Raw genomic sequence first — 20,896 nt, 5'->3', positions numbered from 1 at the left:
GAATATTGCGGACCCTTTGACGAAAGGTTTGCCCAAGGAGATAGTTAGTAAAGCATCGAAGGGGATGGGGCTTAGGCTCAAATAATTAAACTTGCCATGAAGGATACTCAACCTTGCTGACTGGAGATTCTAATAACAAGGTTTCGAATGAGACAACTAATTTATGGTGGGTAAAGGTAAACACTATCAGAGAATTTCATTCTCTGTCCCTTCACTATGGTGTTGATGTGATAGTGTGACTGCATGTGGAGGATGACTTTTAATTAAGTCTTAATGAGTTTTATAGTTTCAATTTAAGATTGAAGTGGGGTGTAGCAGTAAACACTCTTGATGGAACTCACCTATCTGAATGAGGAAGTGGGTCGCTTCCAATGAGAATGGAGCCGATTCTCTAAAGCATTTTGAGAAACAGGATATGTCCAGGGCCAAAATGGACAAAACGGCACGAACTTAGCAACACTTGGAGGATATCATGCATGGATGTTATTAGAATTACACCAAACGCTAGCAGTTCAAGACATAGTTCACTGTCTAGCTAGTAGTTCCGGTAACTTCTCACTAAGCAAGGTTCAAGACCTGATGGACACCTTTGCCTAAATGGTATTTTTCGTATTCTGATTTTTTCGTTTTTTACCGAGATTTCATTCATGTGGGGGATTGTTGGAGAAAATGAGTTATTTAATAAATGATTTTTTGGTCTTGGTGTGGTTTGATCTCATGACCTATGGGTCTAAGGATACTCACTCATTTTTGAGTGAATAAAATGAAAACTTTAGTCCCACATTGTGGAAAACTAAAGAGGTGCTCCACTATATTACCATGTTCTCATGAATATGTTGTAAAAATACATGTTTCGACCCATGCCCATGCGCGTGTACCAAGCACCAAGTTCGTGTCTACTTGAAATTATTTTTTGCAAGTTTTTTAACTTGATAAATAATTTATTTAAGAGTTTTATTTATGGAAAAATTCTTTTTTTTTGTGTTTAATTGTTTTACAAGAAACAAAACTCGTTTTATAAGAAAAAACCTAAACCTAACTTGATTTGCAAGTTAATTTTCCTATAAATACAACTTGAAAATCTTTTTTCAAAACACAGAAGCAGCGACCATCTCTAGGTCTTCTTTTCTTCATCTTCTTGCTTTTATTTTCGTGCGGCGTTTTACTTCCATCCCCGTTGCTGAGTTTAAGAGTGGGTAACTTGTATTGTGCTAATACAAGTTATATCGGGCAGTCTTATCCTGAACACATCTTCACACGTTGGAGTTTAGCATTACTTTAGAGTATACCCGCGAACTAATGTGTTAAGGACAGCTTGTTGAACCTGTGATTCTTCCCTCATCAACTTGTTCGTGGTAGAGTTGTTTGATACGATTTTTTATATTTATTGTTTGATACATTTGACGTTTCTTCTATTGTTGCAAGACTCCAACACTAAATACGATATAATAATTGTTCTGCCGCCTTGTTTGCTATGATCTTCGAGAAAAGGGGCTCAATGCCTTACGATAAGTTGCTTGCTGATACCCAGAAATCTCGGATTCTAACATAGACGATGAAGTGGAGGAGATTGGAAATCTAGAGGAGGAAAATGTCTGTTTCTCCAATTTTGACCATATGGGTTATAGTGAATGTCCAACCGAGTCTGATGATGATATGGAAAGGGCGGAATTGGAGATAACCAAAAAGTTCGATCTTGTGAAATCCTCACAGTTGTTTACGAACACAGCTCGTGTCTACATGTTTTCGAAACGGATTTTTGAGGACATCCCCTATCATGATTGCAACCCACAGATGAAGGTTTGTTTCATGGTTCTAATTCTTTTTCTCTTTGTTTCCCTTTTCCAGTAACAAAACTTGTAACATTTGTGTGTGTGTTTGTGTTTGTTTTTCAGTTGGAAATCTGCATTTGCTATCTACATACTGAGTATCCATTTTCGAAAGAGCTCTTTTCTGAATATAAAGACTGGATGTGGGAACTAAAGCAGCTCTCTTTTGCATTAAGTGGCAGGTTAGTTATTTTAAGTAAATCTCCTGGTTTTGGTAAAGTAAATATAACATGCAATTTCTGCGATTTAGCTTGCATTTAGCTTGCATTTTTACGAGCTCTGTTCAACTCAGACTCTCTCTGCATTGCAGACATTTTTCGGGACCCCTAAATTTAAAGCATTCTACTGTCTGGTTCATAGAAGCATGTGCTATTAACTTCATTCACTTTGACTAATTTGTTTCAGCAATGAGGATCATGATATACAGTACTCAAAAATTGGTGACTGCTTGAAGAAGTTGACTGCAAAGACTCCAATATTGAAATCATTATTCATGGACTGTTTTTTTGCGGTTATTATTAAAAATACTCCTTACAGCAAAAAAATCAAGAGGGAAGAACTGCTAAAGAAGCAGGCTGGAAAGAATAAAGGCAAGAAGAAAAAGTAGTAGTACGAGTTAATTAGTTTTTGGGTCCTACATTTTGGTACCCTTTAGTGTTTGGGTCCCAAGTTTGTCCGTTATAGTGTTTGGGTCTTAAGACCAGTTAGTCAAAACAGTCAAAGGGTCAAACTGTTGATGTCTGTTAACCACCGTTAGTGAAATAGTTTTACACATTTCCGTTTTTAATTTATTTTTTTGCAGATCTCAATCACCGGGAACAGCTTCAACTTCAGTCCTGTAATGCAAGAATCTTCTGTGTTTTCTCAGCAACTTCAGTCACCATTGTATAAAACTAAGGCAAACCGCAAACGTGTTGGGGAGTTCTGTCGAACACTTGATGGGTAGGACTTGGTAATGGTGTTGTCCACGAAGGAATCATCTTTTGCAAACCACACATTTCTGATCATTCATAAGCCTTATACTCATGATCAGTGAGCTTCATTGATAGGTCAGTTGCATATAACATTTCCTTTCTTGCGCATCATCAAGTAGCTTCTCTATAACTCTCGTCATCCTTCTCTAAATAGTTTGATGGCCTGGTTCAAAGGTAATCCTTCATGTATCCAGTTGCATATAGAATCCCAGCCATCTTGCATTAGCCATAGGATTAGACATACCTTCAAACTCAAATAGTCACCAACTGCAGATTCAAGTAAACAAACTCAAATCAGTATGTAACTTACTTGGATCGATTCTTCAATCAACAATCAACAACAGAAGCAACAAGCTATTATGAAACACCCTTTAATTATCTAAGAAGCAATCTATTCCTTGCTGCCGTGATTTTCCCGGTTCTGTTTTGCCCTAATCTTTTATAATATAAGTTCAACGATCAGATTGAAAAGAAGGTGATCGTTTATTTCTCATATAAGTAAGGAAAGAAATAGCATAAAAACTTGCATGAAGGATCGAATGAGAGAATTGTTCTCCTTTCAGTCGAAGGGAAGTGAACTGATGTTAGTTTTACTAACGGCTTGACCAGTGTATATGGTTGACTAACGAGTCAACGATCCAAACACTAAATTGGACAAACTTGGACCCAAATTCTCTACTATACCAAAATTTAGGACCCAAATACTAATTAACTCTAGTAGTATTTTGTTCTGCAGGAGTTGCAGCATCCTCGTGATAGCATCATTTCATTGGGAATCTTTTTCTGGTAGATTAAAATATATCTTTCGCATGCATTTAGGAATTTTGATATACCAGAACCTCTAGAATCTGGTTTGACTGTCAAGACACTGACAGGGCGTACCGTAGTGGCAGCGCCCCAATTTTTTTTACTAAATTTGAACTTCTCTGATTAATTTCAAAGGTCTTTTGTAGAACGTTAATCTGGCTTCCTTTATGTATGTAAAAGGAAATTGAAGCAAAAGAATTGAAAGATGAACCCCAAGAACTCGTTTCTATTCTTCCTTGTGGTCCTGTGGATGCCCTCCTGCAAGTGTTACTTCTGGAGTTTGAGCTTGGGTCTTTTCCTTGATGTACAATCTCATAGGAGTAGCACTGTAGCGGTAAGTCTTTAAACATCCGTGTCAAACTTTGGCCCCACGGGAAGAAATAACAGCACGATCATTTCAAGGAATTGGAGACTGGGTAATCCAATTCCTATGGAATCCGTCCAATTGTTTGAACCGAACAGGGCAAATGAACTCTTGGGGATTTTAATTCATAGAAACTCAATTCCCTCCAAAATGATAGACTTTTATTGCATTGGTCCAATGATGCGATGGAATCGGATTTCGGAGTAAAAATAAAGGTAATTGAATTATCTCAACCGAACATGAATTCCTAATATTCCTAATATTCCAGAATTGAATTACCTGGTAATTGAGTTTCTAGGATTCTAATTCTCCTAACTGAACGGGCTGTAAATGATTCACAATTTTATTTACCACCAGCGGTAATAAAGGGGACGTGCAAAATATGGCAAGCATATGTTTTCATGTCACAACAGTGTACAACTTTGCGGGAAATAAAATGAAAAAATTTAAAAATAAGTTTCATCTCTTGCTTTCATTCTAATTAGTGGCGATTAGTAATCCTTGAATTTCAAAATGCAAAGAGGATGAATTAAAAAGATAAATTCAAGATGTACATAAGACACATTTTTATGTTTAATTGATGATTTAGAGATAGATTTTTGCCCTTATTCTTAAAATTCTCTATGTAGGAGGTGGTGGTGGCGGCGGTGGTTGTGGTAGTGGAAGATAAAAGAAAACAGTTAATACTATTCAGGTGTTCTTTTTTCTGTATATAGGAGTAAACCCCTACTGATTTGGGATAACAAAGATGAGTCTTCTGTCACACTTTAAATTGGTTTAAATTTTCTAGGGAATTCGTTGGAGTGATTGTTTGTTTTTCCTCGCACAAACTACTATGGTTATCTATTGACGGGGATCGAAAAATTTCAAGATATAAATGAATTTTAATTAGCTAGTTTTGTTCAAATTTGTTACTTTGTAGATGCATATGCATTTCTTTGTTGTCAGTGGTGGTTGTTGGCTATTATTTATGGTGATGGGTGGTGTCTGGTTGGTGTTGCTATTAGTGGTTGGCATAGAAATAGTTTCTTTCATTGTGTGTTCAAGAAGAGAATATAGAGATTTTTAGTAATTTAGATCGAAAGATGTTAAAAAAAGATTGTCGAGAATTTGAATCCCAATCAGGTATGGAAAGATCGTATTAAGATAGCTCATTTTTGGTGGATGTAGTTTGTTGCAATGTCGTTTTGATTGTAACTTATATTTTATTTGCAAGAAAAAGAAACACAGCGGGGTGTTCTTTAGTTTCTAGATAGAGATTTAATGGTGCTTTTTGGTAGAATATTTTTTTTCTTCTGTTGCTTACCCTTAAGGTGTAAGAGTACCAAACAATATGCATCCTTGTATATGTTAATATAAGATTTTAATATAATGGAATTGTTCATTGTAATTTAACCAAGAATTCCGTTGTAACCAACTAGTCATCCCTTTCAAGTATTTTTGCTATTGAAGAACACGAACAACAGTCAAGGTCAGTCGCGGAGATATTCGTTTAATCAGAAAAACAGGTTCAGTTGCAGTAGACTTATTGTGACTGAGCTAGCTGAGCTTCTTTGGTTGCTTAATATATTTAGCGACTAAAAATGTTCTAAATTTAATAATTTTAATACAATGATTAATGAAATTTCTTCGAATTTTCTTCTAACCGCTAGTTTGGCATTAATTGATGTTGTTCACCAAATTATTTTTTTTAAAAAAAAAAGAGTAAGAAATACCATAACATGTTTGGTCTTTCGAAAAATTGGTCGTGTCTGCGTCCACATCACCATGTATGTCCGCGTCAATGCTGACTTCCCGACACGTCTTAGCTTTTACTCTCTCACATTCACACTCATTTTACCTTTTATTTCTCTCAAGTACATGTTCATATCCTCGTTTAAATGTATGTGTAAATAATTCACAGGGCCAGGTGGCAAGATCCTAGAGCAAGACGCACCAAGAAACAAGAGAGGGGAAGCACTGAATCTTATATACCGGGCACAAAGAAAGATGGAACACGTGGGCAGAGTGTGACAACCCTTCAACTGTCAGATGTGACAAGACCCCCATCACCTGGCAAAGCTGACACAAGACTAGAAGGCATTCGGTCAAACCCTGAAGGCAAGTGGAGATAAAGCGGCGATAAGAGAAGAGGAGATCTCGGGCTAATAGTCGGCATCGGGAGTGACACTATCGGGAGCCCTTATCGTGTCCGCCCGAGCCGATAGATCGGCGAAACACCAGTGAAGGTCCGAGGGAAGACAGCAAGTTAGATATTCTATGACTCACACTATAATTATGTTGTACCCTTGCCTTGGCCTATAAATATAAGGGCATGTAGAGAGAAAGAGGTAAGTTGTAAGTGAGAGAAAAATCCATACTTAGAGTAAAGAAAGTCATTGTTGAGAGAGATCATCACTTGTAACCAAACTTGAAGTAATACCAATCATCCCCTTCACCCCGTGGACGTAGGTAATCATACCGAAGTTTGTATATCTTTGTGTTCTTATTTGTTTATGTATCTCCACTTATGATTAGCAAGTAGCTTCATCCCTTGGATGTAGTATGCGATTTTATGCGGCTACATTATGGCGCCGACTAAGGGGCTAAGTTCTCCGGATACCTTGTTTTCGTCCATCAAATGAGATAATCCGAAGCTCCTAAGAACACCTTGAGTGTTAGTCGATGCTATGAGATAAACTCTAATGGCATGGTTCTTTCCTTTATTGATAGTTTTTCTTTCTTTTTAGGCATTGTCGAGATAGTTAAATCTTCATTTATAAAATTTCGAGGTAATACAAAGTCTTCAGTCAGGTTGATCTTAGACAGTCAAGCTAACAGAGAATCGGCAAGAGCTCCCAAATAACGTCATCGACGTTTGGTTGTAACCATAGCAACCTTATGTTAGCAGATCGGCCAGTCATACAAGAGAAGCGAGAAGATCTGAGCTGCTTTAAGTATTTATTGTCGTTTTCGATTACATACTTGCATTCCAGAACTGAACAGACGCAGAACTTCTAAAATCTCCCAAGTAGCATCTCTGATGTGTGGTGTAGTCACTTGGAGTTCCACGTCGGTGTTTTAAGTACCTTAAATTCTACAAATCCGGCTTCGATAGATCGATTCCAAATTATGGCGATAAATCGGAGGTAAGGGAGTAACAGTAGTCAGACGTCAAGGCTAATAATTGCCGAGGCAAATCCAGGGAATTCCGGGCAAAGTCATCCTGCATAGTCCCAATAAAAATAGAAAGCTTCGTTAAAAGCAAGGGAAGTACGATTAGTCCCATAATAAGCACACCTTCGAATTCCTTTTCTTTTTTTTAATATTCTCCAAGTACTGGTTTTTAATGATTTGGAGCGTAGGGAATGTAGGACAAATAATGATTAATGCAAAGCCGAGGTACTGAAAGTGACGTCGTGCAGTACAAAACACGACGTGGCATAGTCCTCGTCTAAAACTGTACTTGAAGTCAAAAAGTCGTAAAATCGTGAAGTCAGGGAATCTTACGTCTAAGAGTCCAGTTCAAGTGTCAGGCTTTTCTTCTGAACTTATACGTCCCAGAAAATTTTTCGAAAGCGGGCCAAAATAAGGTGTTATTTGTATTTGCTGACGTAGGTAGGGACGATAATCGGCCGAAGAGGAAACGTACGACCTGATGGCTAGCATCTCAGGAACTGGAAGGACCTTAAGGAATCGCACAGTTAACAACAGTAGCATGCTTGGAGGGGCGACAAAACCCAGACAGCAGGATAGCCGACAACCTCCCCCAGAGGAATCTCGAGTGCCGGCAGAGGGAATGCAGACTGTCGACGAGGAAGTCGACTTGGGACGGGACGACGACCCCCCGTTGTTGGAACAAATCAACTCGACACATAGACGACCTGAGCAAATCGATGGACTCACGGCATCGGACACCGAGGATGATGAAGAGGTACTAATCATGCAGGCCCAGAGGCGAAGAGCCAGACTAAGAGCCGACTATCAGGAAGCCCTCAACGGAGAACAGGAACGCCTCAGGAGTGTGCAGTTGGGGAGACAACATAGCACGAGAGGCGCCCCATCTGCCATAACCCAGGTTCCCCCAATGAGGCCACTACCCCCACCACCGACGACTGTACCCATGCCAGCAGCCCGCCCGAACCATCAAAATGGTCATTGAAGCCACGAGAGCACAGACCCGACATTGTTGGCCATCCTAGAGAACCAAAGGAGACATGAGGAGAATCTAAGGGAATTACAACAGAGAAATTTGGCTCTGGAGTACGAGAACTACCAATTGAGAAATCAAAGGTCCAGATCTAGGCGATCACATAGTCAGGGCGAGTCAAGCAACCGGGACCAGTCAGGACATCCCCCGACGGTTCCACCAGCAGGTCCGACCGGAGGAGGGTATGGTCTGATAGAAGGAGGATATGGTGCGATAGGATAAGGATATGGCCCGCCCGAGAACTCGTCTGTAGAGGAAGAGGAACCTTAAGGAGGAAGAAGGGCGAGGAAGGCAACAAAGGATAAACTCAAGGATCTAGAAGAAAAGATTAAGAAACTGACGGGGAATAACGAAGATGAAAAACTCGCGGAGGTCATAAGTGAAGCTGAAAAAACACCCTTCAACCGAGAGCTGGAGTTATCGGCATTCCCACCAAAATGCACATTGCCAGTGTTCCTATCTAGGTTTGATGGATCGGGGGACGCAGTCGAGCACGTAAAAATGTATACCATGTCCCTACTTCAGTGGAAGAGCAGCAATGTAGTCATGTGTAAGTTCTTCCTAACGAGTTTGGATGGAGATACGAGAGGATGGTTTTACGGACTCCCACCAGGATCGATTGGCTCATACGATACATTGGTCGAAACCTTTCTCGAGAACTACATGCACAACAGCAAGGCTCGGCCCAGAGTCAATAGATTATTTACGCTCGCCCGAAGGTTCAGGGAACCCCTCAGGACTTTGACGGAACGATGGAAAAAGTTGTGCACCGAGATCGGAAAAGTCTCAGTCGATCAGCAGATATTTGGATTCGAAAACGCCTTAGGGAAGTCGTACTCAATATGGATAGCCATGTTCTCGGAAAATCCACAAACCTTGAAGCAAATGAGGAGAATGCAGGAGCACTACATCGCCCTGGAAGGAATACACGAGGAATCAAAATATAGGGGAGTGCAAGAAATAAGCGCAGCAGATCGGGTGACCACAAGCGAGGCCCCTAGACGAACAGAGAAGCGACCAGACCCCCCACCGCGAGGGGCGGGAAAGAAGGAATGGGTCGAGAAAGGAAAGATACCCCGACATGAGGCGAAAGAATACACCCCTTTGAATGTCCCATTAGAAGAAATTTTTAAACAAGTCGAAAAAAGGAATGACATTATTTACCTTGCTTCGAGAGGGGTGCAGTTTGAGGAAACCAAGGATCACCCCGAGTACTGCCATTATCACCAGCACCGAGGTCACTCAACCAATAATTGCCGAGGAGTGAAGGATATCGTGCATCACTTGATACGTGATGGATACCTGAGACAATTCATCCGACATTCAACCCCGACCATCGTCACATCCGATGCCCCGGTTCACCAAGTCAGAATCGACAGGTCCACCAAATTCTTATGCAATACCATCTCACACTTGGCTACTCAAGGATACGATCTCGGCTCCGGAATCACGTCGCGTATTCACAAACGGGACCGCAACGTCAAGGAAATTTTCAGCATGGCCAAGACCTTGCCAATGGAACCTTGGATGATGCAACCCAATTCGTTCTCCGCCAAGGACCTCCCCATGAATGGACAGGCCCACGGTGACCCCTTGGTCATTACCCTCATGATTGAAAAGTGGGGTGTAAGAAGAATATTGGTGGACAGTGGAAGCTCGGTCGAGGTACTTTTCTATGACACTTTCAAGAGAATGGAGCTATTTCAATGGGACTGTGACCGTACCAAAGGGAGAGGTAACTTTACGGGTATCGGACGGAGGGGGATACCTCGACACGCTAACCACATTTTGCGTGGTCGATGTTGTCTCGCCGTATGAGGCGATTATCGGAAGACCTTGGATCGCCGGAATCAAGGGTGTGGCCTCGGCCTACCACCGGAGACTACGGTTCCCAACGTGTAAGGGAGTGGTGGAAGTCATCGGCAATTCTCAGGAGGACCGACAATGCATGCAAGTCGACATCCAGCAAAATGAGGAACGACGCGCAAGGCAAAGGAGAGAGAAGAATAAGGCAAAGGAGGAAGAGGCTGCACAGGAGTTAGAGAAAGTAATCTCCCAAGCAGTCATGGGCTACGAGCCAAATGGACGAGGTGACTTATAGCAATCACAGGACGCGAGGCCGATGAAGGAGCCTAAACTGAACTTCACGGCTGTCGAGCCTACTCGAGAGATAAATGTGGGGACGGCAGAGGAACCCAAAATACTAAGAATCGGGTCTCTACTATCGGACGAACAGGCAGCACAACTCGTGGCGGTGCTACGAGACAATATAGATGCCTTCGCGTGGAATGCATATGAGATGGAAGGAATAGACCCAGAGGTATGATGTCATCATCTAAGAATTGACCCGAAGTTTAAACCCGTCCGACAAAAGATGAGACGAATCGCGCCAGAATTACAGGCAGCAGTCGAAGAAGAGATGAAGAAGCTACAGGCGTCAGGAATAATTAGAAAATCCCAGTATCCCCAATGAATATCAAATATGGTGGTGGTACCCAAAAAGAAAGGAGGGTTGAGGGTATGCATCGACTTTAGCGATCTCAATAAGGCATGCCCGAGAGACAGTTTTCCCCTCCCAAGCATCGATCAGCTGGTGGAATCCATAGTCGGGCATGGAGCGATAACTTTGATGGATGGATACTCGGGATATAACCAGATCCCCTTGGCTCCCGAAGATCAGGAGCATACCTCGTTCTTTACGCCGAGAGGTCTATACTGTTACACAAAAATGTCGTTCGGGTTAAAAAATGCGGGCGCGACATACCAGAGGCTAGTGAGGGAGATGTTCGAAGATAAAATCCACGAAACCATCGAAGTATATGTGGACGATATGATAGTCAAGAGTCGCCAAGCCAAAAACCATATCCGAGACCTCCAGGACATCTTCCAAACGATGAGGAAATTCAAGATGAAAGTTAACCCAGCCAAGTGCGACTTCTGGGTCACATCGGGTAAGTTCCTAGGATACATCGTCACACCCAAAGGGATAGAGGCCGACCCCGACAAGGTAAGAGCGATCCTTTAAATGTCTTCGCCCGCCACGGTAAAGGACGTGCAGAAATTAAACGGAAGTCTGGCAGCATTGGGGCGATTCGTCTCTCGGTCTTCGGACAGGTGCAGGGATTTCTTTAACACACTAAAAAAGGGGGAGAAATTTAGATGGACGGACGAGTGCGAGGAAGCATTCCAGAATATCAAGCTACACATCGCGAGCCTCCAGTGTTGCAGAGGCCCGAGCCCAACGACGTTCTCACCGTATACCTAGGGGCGACGTCATATGCTATCAGCGCAGTACTGGTCAAGAACGAGGGGAAAGAGGAAAAGCCCGTTTACTTCATCAGCAATACATTGAGCCTGGCCGAGAAAAACTGCACACGCTTGAAAGTGTTGGAATCCTTCGCGTTCAAACTCCAAAGCTATATTGAAGATTTCATCAGTGAGTTGTAATATTTTGTTTGTGTTCTTGCCTTCACCAATTTCAGCTAATTTACTCTTTGCACAATCAACACAATACTTCCTTTTCTCTATGGGACTCTCAGGATTATGACAACAACTTGAACCCATCCAATCCCAACGTTCCATAATATAGCAGGCAAGATCTTCGGAAATGCAAACAATATTGAAAAGAAAAATTATATATTGCATTGCAAGTTTTAAACCCGGAGACAATCCTTGCAACTCATTATAAAATGGCGAAACACAATCTTCAGAAACCCTAGATATAACAACAATTGGGCTCCTCGTGCTGGCACGTAAAATAGCCCCAAATCCTACATTGGAACCCCATATTTCAATTCTGAATAAATGACGCCCAGGGAGATCTTTAATTAAAGTTTTAGTTTCTTCATGTGTTATTCCCCATTATTCACGACACATTCTAAGCCAAAAAGACCGCGTTGGAATAAGAAAATATCCTACAGTTCCGTTCTCTCTGTTAAATTAGTCATACGCAATAGTCAAGTTCAGTTTACAATCAAGGCTAGCATTTAGGTTATGCAAGAAATAGTTTTTTCTAATGTAGTTTGAAAAAGGTTGATAACATCTTTGCAGACATACCTCAGTCTGGCAACCTTGATGCGATTTTGAGAAAACTCCCTGTTAAAAAAGGAACGTGACAGGGATGCCCATGGTGAGAGTGGGGATTGATAGAAAATCAAATATGAAAAAGTCAATGAGATGTATTTTTAATAAAAGATAATGATGAGAGAGCTACCTTGTATGAAACCGAATTGCATTAGCGATACACCCACTGTATCGCACTACGCGTGGATGAGGGCCAACTGCTAGTGAATACATTTCAACTGAAACATTAAGAGGATTATCTTCTCGTAAACGATTCACCTACAAAGTGATAAAAGGTTAATTCTAGTCCCAATGATAGTATGTAAAAGAGCAAGTTGGGACAAAACCACAAGAACCAAATAACATAATGACACTCTATGTTTACTAAGAATTTAAGTCTTAAAACTCAAGACATTAAATAAAAAATATTGTAGTTGATAAAATATTAAAAAAAAATGGGGTCAAATCTAGGTACTTGCTGGTCATCTTCTTATTTTAAGATTATGTGTATACATCTTGGCTAACACGTATCTGATTTTCTTCATTGTCACCAACAATTCAAAATTACCCGTTTCTATATATATAAACACAATATAATCAAGATAAAAATGAGTATCTGACTATGTGGACATTCTCAAATTACCGAAAATACTCCTCATTCAACTAACACAATCTATCCCCATGAATATACTAAGTTCCAGACTTGACGAAAATCAATGATAACGTCTAGGTATATAAAATAATCTGATTTAGTACTTACCCGTTCTTCAAACCATTTAGAAAAATATCTTTCATGTCTCATATCCACATTATGAGGGTCTTCTAACGTAGCGGAAGCGTAATAACTTGGATCAATGATCCAAAAAGATAGTGAAAACTAGTGTGAAATCAATAGATTCACAAAAGCTATAAGAAAACTAGAGAACAATAACTAAATAAAATATCTTTAATAAATCAAATAAGATAATAATGTTGAATGTGTGAATTCTACAAGGCTAGGCCTTCTTATATAGGCTTCACTATTTCCTAAAAGTAATAAAACTAGAAAAGGAAATCATACTAAACTAGGAAACTAATATGTTCTAGAATAGTTCTAGAATAGGGAATCATAAATTAGGAAATATACTAGAAATAGAATACGGTTTGACTCTAATGTCAAACAGGGGTGACTTGGTCTAGATGTTCTACATCAGGCCCCCCTTCTTGAAAAGAAATCGACCACGAGTTCAGTGTTGGAAGAGAAACTTCATCTCCTGGAAAGTAAGGAAAGATATCCTTAATGTTGAATGTAGACGAGATGTTCATGCTAGATGGGAGGTCGACAACATATGCATTGTTGTTGATCTTTCTCAGTATGCGGATAGGTCCAATCTTCTTGTACTTCGTCTTGTTGTAAGTACCCGTAGGAAAACGATCCTTACTTAAGTATACCATAACTAGATCACCAACTTCGTAGGATTGAAAGCGACGTCGACGATCAGCATCTATATTGTACTTGGAATTAGCAGCTTCCAAGTTTTTCTTTACCTTATCATGTAGCACTTGTAGAGACTCTATCATGTGATCTGCCGCAACATTGGAACTAGGAATAGATGGTAGAGAGAAGAGATCCAATATGTGGTTGGGAACCTTCGAATAAACAATTTGAAAAGGTGCATAACCTGTAGACCGATTAGGAACTGAATTATAGGCGAACTCAGCTTGAGCGAGAGATAGATCCCATTATTTAGGCTTGTCTTCGGATAAACAACGAATCAGATTCCCTAATAATCGGTTTACTACTTCAGTTTTCCCATCTGTTTGTGGGTGAGCTGTGCTACTAAACTGTAGTTTGGTTTGGAGACGAGTCCAAAGTGTCTTCCAAAACCAACTTAAGAACTTGGTGTCTCGATCACAAGTAATGGTCTTGGGAATACCATGTAAACGGACTATCTCACGGAAGAAAAGATTTGTTGTAGTCACAACATCCATAGTCTTATTGCAAGGAATAAAATGTGCCATTTTTGAGAAGCGATCAACAATCACAAAAACAGAATCATGAGCTCTTTGTCCTTGGTAAACCTAGAGCAAAATCCATTGATATATCTTCCCAAGGAGCATCCGGAACCGGGAGAGGAATGTATAACCCAGTATTTTGTGCATGACCTTTACTTCGTTGACAAACCATACAGCGTCGCACAAAATCATGGACATCCTTTTTGAGAGAATTCCAAAAGTTACGAGTTTCCACAAGAGAAATAGTCTTATCTCGCCCGAAATGACCAGAAAGACCACTACTATGTAACTCCTTAATAAGGTGTTCACGAATGGAACCATCGGGAATGCATAAACGACTACCCTTAAAAAGAAACCCATTATGTAGAGCAAAATCACCCGTACCTTGTTGGGCTATGGAACATTTCTTTCATGGTAGAGAAAAATCTGGATCGTTAGGATATAACTCTTTAAGGAAGTCAAAGGCAACCACTTCAGCACGGATAGTAATAAGGAGTAAATCACGAGCACTATGATTTGTGAAACGGCGTAGTACATCTGCAACCTTGTTGTTCAAACCAGATTTGTGTTGAATAGAGAACGTATATTCTTGTAACGTAGAGATCCAACTTGCATGCATCCTATTTGATGGTGATTGATTCTGTATATATTTTAGGGCTTGTGATCAGTATACAAGAAAAAATCCTTGTGTATTAAGTAATGTATCCATTTCCGTAATGCACGAATAGGGATGCACATAGTCCGGTACGGCCCGATTCTCTTATGGAACCGGTCCCTGTACCTGGTGTTGGTCGGTACCTCATTTGGAGGGCCGGTACCTGTACCTCCGGTACTTGTCCGGTACAACGCCGGTACCAGGTTTTTACCTATTCTAGTTACAATTACGTAATTAAACTTGCAGATAACAAAAAATAAATAATTTTATAGTTTTGTATCAGTTAACAAGCATTCATTCAATTATACAAATCAATGGAAGAAAGATCAATCTTCTCCATGATTTTTCTCTCCTAAAAGGCTAAAACTAAGTCAAAATCAATTCACTGCTTCATAGTCTTCTTCAATTTCATCTCAAACCCAACTCTTTATTTCTGTAATTCGAGCAGCATACCAATTCACCAGTCACCTGTATCAACAACTAACGATTCACGTTCTCCAGCTCAAATTCTACCAGATCCAGCTACACTTTCCACCTAATTTGTTTCCACCAGCTACTGTCTCAATATTTCACTGAAACTCAATCTGGAGTCCTGGACAGTATAAACAACCCCCAAAAAGTTAGATAGACACAAAACAAAGATCAAACACATCCTACCCATTTCACAATTACTTGTTATTGTTTAATTTCAACAAAATCAATTGATTCAATCGAATAAATCCATGATATTCCAAATAGATCTCAAAAAAAACCCTAAATCAAACATGTAATTAAAAACCCTATGTTCGATAGATCAATCATATAAAATCAATTACAAACATCAAGTTATTCACCTTTTCTTTCCCATTAATTTAACCAGTAGACAAAGAAGAAGAAGCTGGTGGTGCTGTGACCAAGTGGAGGGGAAGGTTGTGATTAATCAATTAATCAATTGAAATAAACAGTCAACTCTTCTTCCTTTACAAACTCTAATTCTATGTTACCTTCACGAATTTCAGATCCATGGATTCTTTTTCTTCATCAGCATAATCACCTTCACTTAATCTTCAATCTTCAGTGCCTCCATCTCCTCTCATGTTCGGTGTAGCTCTGAAGAAGAAAAAAAATGAAGCTGAAAAGATTTCTTTAGATAATATATCTCAGAAAACCTAGGATAAACGACCAAGATTAAATATTAATTAAAAAATCTAACGGCTTATATCAACCGGTACTTATGGTCCGGTTCCAGTCCGGTCCCCCCCCCCCCAAAAAAAAACCGGTCCCTGTACCTGTACTATCCCGGTTCTTAATCTCCTGTCCCGGTCCCTGTACCGGCTACACCGGTTCCGTTCCGGGAATTTCGGTTCCAGACCGGTACAGGTATTCTTGACCGGTTCTTGTGCACCCTTATGCACGAATCACAACGTAGAATTATAACTCATAATAGACCACTTTTGGCGAGCTTCAGTAAGCTTTTCACTAATAAATTCAATAGGTTTACCTTCTTGGTACAAAACAGCACCAACGCCTAATATGGAAGCATCGGAATGTACTTCAAAAATCTTGTTGAAATCAGGTAGTGCAAGGATATGAGCAGAATTAAGTCTTTCCTTAGTAATTGAAAACTTGATTCAGCTTCATCTGTCCATAAGAACCTTTTATCCTTCCAACTGTCAGTAATAGGAGCTGAGATACAGCCGAAATCCCTTATAAATCGACGGTAAAAGGAAGCTAAACCATGAAAACTTCGAGCTTCAGACGCTGTCTTTGGAGTAGGCCAATCACGAATAGCTGTGATTTTGGAATCATCTACTTGAATACCTTCAGTAGAAATAACGTAACCCAAAAACAGAACCTTTGAAGTGAAAAATTGACACTTCTTCAGATTGATAAATAATTCATTCTCCTTAAGAGCATTGAAAACAGCCCGCAAGTGAGAGCGATGTTCCTCTTCAGATTTAGAATAGATAAGAATGTCATCGAAATAAACCACAACAAACTTACCAATGAAGGGATGCAAGACTTGATTCATAAGCCTCATGAATGTACTTGGAGCATTAGACAAACCAAATGGGATAACAAGCCACTCAAATAGACCATCTTTTGTCTTAAACGCCGTCTTCCATTCATCTCCGAGTCGAATTCGGATCTGATGATACCCACTTTTAAGATCAATCTTAGAAAATATTATGGAACCGGAGAGCATATCAAGCATATCATCTAATCTTGGAATTGGGAAGCGATACCGGATTGTGATTTTATTAACAGCTCTACTATCAACACACATACGCCAAGTTCCATCTTTTTTTGGCACAAGAACGGTTGGAACAGCACAAGGGCTCAAACTAGGTTGTATGAAATCTTTAGACATCAATTCATGCATCCACTTGTCTTCGAAGTATATCGTGCTCCTTATGGCTCATACGGTAGTGTGGAAGATTAGGCAAACTTGCACCAGGAATGAGATCTATTTGGTGTTGAATATTTCTCATATGAGGCAAAGAATCAGGCATATCAGATGGTAAAACACATGCAAACTCATCTAGTAAGGACTGCACTTGAGTTGGAATAGTTGTAGGAAGTTCAGGGGTAAAAGGTTGTACAACTAAGGCATAGATCGTACCTGATTCTTGTGCATCAGTTAAGATGTCCGGGGAAACCAACATCGTAGTCTCTTCTTGTTGTATACTTGGTTTAGGTTTCTCATAAGATGGTTGCAATATGATTTTGTTTCCATTGTACATGAACGAATACGTATTAGCTTTTCCTTTATAAGTCACATCCACATCGTATAGTCATGGGCGTCCAAGTAATATATGGCAAGCACTAATATCCACAACATCATAAACCATTGTCTCATTGTAAGTCCCAATTTTAAACAACACTAGACATTGAGAATCTACATTGTTCTTGGTGTTATTGTCAATCCAACCAATAGAGTATGGGTTAGGGTGTGGATGAGTAGATAATTGCAGCGAATCCACCAATTTAGATGAAACAATGTTTTGACAACTACCACTGTCAGTGATCATATCACAGATCTTGTTTTGCACACGACATTGAGTGCGGAACAAACGATTACGAGTTGGATAGTCAACACGAGGAACCGACAATAGATTTCAAATAACATAAGAGGCATAATCTCCTTCGTCTCCTTTCTCTGCATATGTAGGTATGTCTTCCATATTTCCAATAAATTCTTCACTTTTTTCCTCATACACATCAGCAGACTCTTCTTCGGTCATCAATGTACGCCCACTTCTACATTAGTTTGATGTATGACCTGTTTGCTTGCACTTATAGCACTTGTTTTCAGTGGGGTATGCATAAGGGTTTTGGGGTTTTGGTCTAATGGGTGGAAGATTACTAGGCTGGGGTGGAGGTGGTGGATTCTTTGTGGTAGGTGGGGTTTGCGAAGAAGATGGTTTGGTAGTGTTGGTAGTGGGAGTAAGAGAACCACGGGACTGGAATGGATAAGGTTGTTTCCTAGTAGGAAAATTTTGAAACGAAGGCTTTCTAGGGTAAGAGAGTGAGGATTTTGGATATGGTTGTGGAGAAAGCATGAAGGATTCTATCTTTAAAGCATTATTAATGACAGAATGAAGAGAAGTATATTGTTGGGTAGCTAACCTTTCTTGTGTACTCTAATCAAGTCCATTGATGAACCGCCCAATTGTTTGGTCAACCGTTTCATTCAGTTGGTTCCGAGATAACAAACGGGAAAATTCTGTTACATACTCTTGTACTGTGCGATTCCCTTGGCGACAGTTTTGCAAACTGATGAACAAGGTTTGCATGTAGTCCGAAGGAAGAAATCTTCTCTTCAACAGTTGTTTCATGGCTGTCCAGGACTGAATTGGTCGCAATCCTTGATTGGCTCATTCTATTTGTAGATGATCCCACCGTGAGGAAGCTGGTCCCGTAAACTTGAAAGCAACAAGCTCTACTTGTTGATCTTCAGGTATGCGCATATAAGCAAGGAAGCGATCAACTGCACACAGTCAATCTAAGAAATCTTCAATATGTAAGAGTCCATCAAACGGGGTTATATCAGCTTTGGGGCGATAGTTTAGTGTATTTCCCGTGTTCCTTTGCTGGCGCGGTGGTGGAGGATAATAATATGGCTCATAATCTTCAACATCAATTGCTTGTTGCTTTGCAGAAGATTTGAGCAAGTTTGGAGGAGTAGAGTAAGATTTGAAATCTTCAAAGAATTCAAATTGTGGGGCTGAGTAAGGTGGACAAGAAGAATATGATGGAGTGGCTTGTAAAGGATGATAATATGATTTATTTAGGGAGGCATAATGGATGGAAGAAGGTTGGGAAGTGGCTGGAGGTGTTTGAAGATGAGTGGTGGTGTTGGGAGGGATGGAAGTTTGATGGGGGATAGTTTCACCTTGGGTCTTAGGTAACTCTCCAATCACCTTCTTTCCATCTTGTCTTGTGTTGGTAGAAAACATACCTCTGATTTCTTCTTTCAAGTCTTCAAAACGTTTATCTAACTTTGTTTCAATTCTAATTGACATTGCCTGCATATCAGTTTCCAGGTCCTTCTTCAAACTAGCCCTCAACTCTTCAATCTTATTATCACCCATGTTAGTGGAGGCTCTCAATCGAGGCTCGTAGCAGAAGCGTAATAACTTGGATCAAGGATCCAAAAAGATACTGAAAATTAGTGTGAAATCAATAGATTCACAAAAAGCTATAAGAAAACTAGAGAACAATAACTAAATAAAATATCTTTGATAAATCAAATAAGATAATAATGTTGAATGTGTGAATTCTACAAGGCTAGGCCTTCTTATATAGGCTTCACTATAAAGTAATAAAACTAGAAAAGGAAATCATACTAAACTAGGAAACTAATATGTTCTAGAATAGTTCTAGAATAGGGAATCATAAATTAGGAAGTATACTAGAAATAGAATACAGTTTGACTCTAATGTCAAACAGGGGTGACTTGGTCTAGATGTTCTACATCATCTTCCTTTTCTAGTTCATCCATATGCTGTCTGCATATGCATAATATATGAAAACGTCATTCTTTTAGTTATGCGTAACCATTTTAAATAACTTCATTCAAAATTATATCCACTTACTCGATGTACGGTAATAGCTCTCTAGTATTGTTCAGAACACAAAATCTAGCTTTGCTGATACCTTTCACGTCCAACATTACTTTTTTAGCAGCTCCAAGCGGTCGAGCATCATTTGAGAAAACACTCAGCCCCTTAACTGGTTGTCCAGAGCCACCATCGTGATTTCGATCTTCCCGGTTAAAACGTGTTTCAATTCCATGTAAATACATAGAGCAAAAAGTAATACATTTATTGCTGATGTATGCCTCGGCAATGGAACCTTCAGGGCTTGCCTTGTTTCGTACATATTGCTTTAGTGTGCGTAAATACCTATTTCAAGATCAGACATTTATTCAGTGAAAAAAAATATAATAGACAGATTCAATAAGTTCAAAGTTAGTTGTCTTATGACCAAAACCAAAAGTCACGTCAGGTTTAGCAAAAGTAATGGGATTTGGAAAATTATCTAGTATGGGTAGATAGTATCGTCACCACTCTGTTTGATCACTTTGTAAAATATATCTATGGATTTTGTATCTGACAACTTGTACGCGAATGACATATACAGACAGATCACCTATCAACTGAATTCAAAAACACAAACTAAAGATGGAGATATTTATAATAGGTGGCATCAGTTAAGGTTTTACGTCTCTGTAATTATATTTAGAAACATGTACATCATCTGATACGGATACTTTCAATTGGGTACATCCAACGATATTACACGGATCCACCAAGAATAGCTTCATGTGGTAAGTGAACTATCAAGTGAACCATAATATCAAAAAATGCTGGTGGAAAAATTTGCTCCAACTTGCATAGTAGTACGGCAACATTCTTTTCCATTTTCTCTAGTACTTCTAGTCTTAGTGTCTTCGAACACAATTCCTTAAAGAAAACACCAAGCTCAACTAATGCACTAGATATATTTTTCGGCAGAAAACCACGCAGTGCAACAGGA

At 39.8% G+C, this 20,896-nt stretch overlaps 1 protein-coding gene across 1 annotated transcript; it reads left to right on the top strand.

Annotated features, from left to right (window-relative positions):
* The first annotated feature begins 8,664 nt into the window (after window positions 1-8,664).
* Window positions 8,665-10,264, top strand: LOC113328880. The gene is made up of 2 exons (XM_026575873.1): window positions 8,665-9,828; window positions 9,893-10,264. The coding sequence occupies exons 1-2, from the start codon at window positions 8,665-8,667 to the stop codon at window positions 10,262-10,264; spliced, it is 1,536 nt and encodes a 511-aa protein (XP_026431658.1).
* Window positions 10,265-20,896: the final 10,632 nt, after the last annotated feature.

This window comes from Papaver somniferum, unplaced genomic scaffold, assembly GCF_003573695.1.
Source record: "Papaver somniferum cultivar HN1 unplaced genomic scaffold, ASM357369v1 unplaced-scaffold_114, whole genome shotgun sequence".
Classification (NCBI taxonomy): domain Eukaryota; kingdom Viridiplantae; phylum Streptophyta; class Magnoliopsida; order Ranunculales; family Papaveraceae; genus Papaver; species Papaver somniferum.
This window is presented reverse-complemented; position numbering and strand designations above follow the sequence as displayed.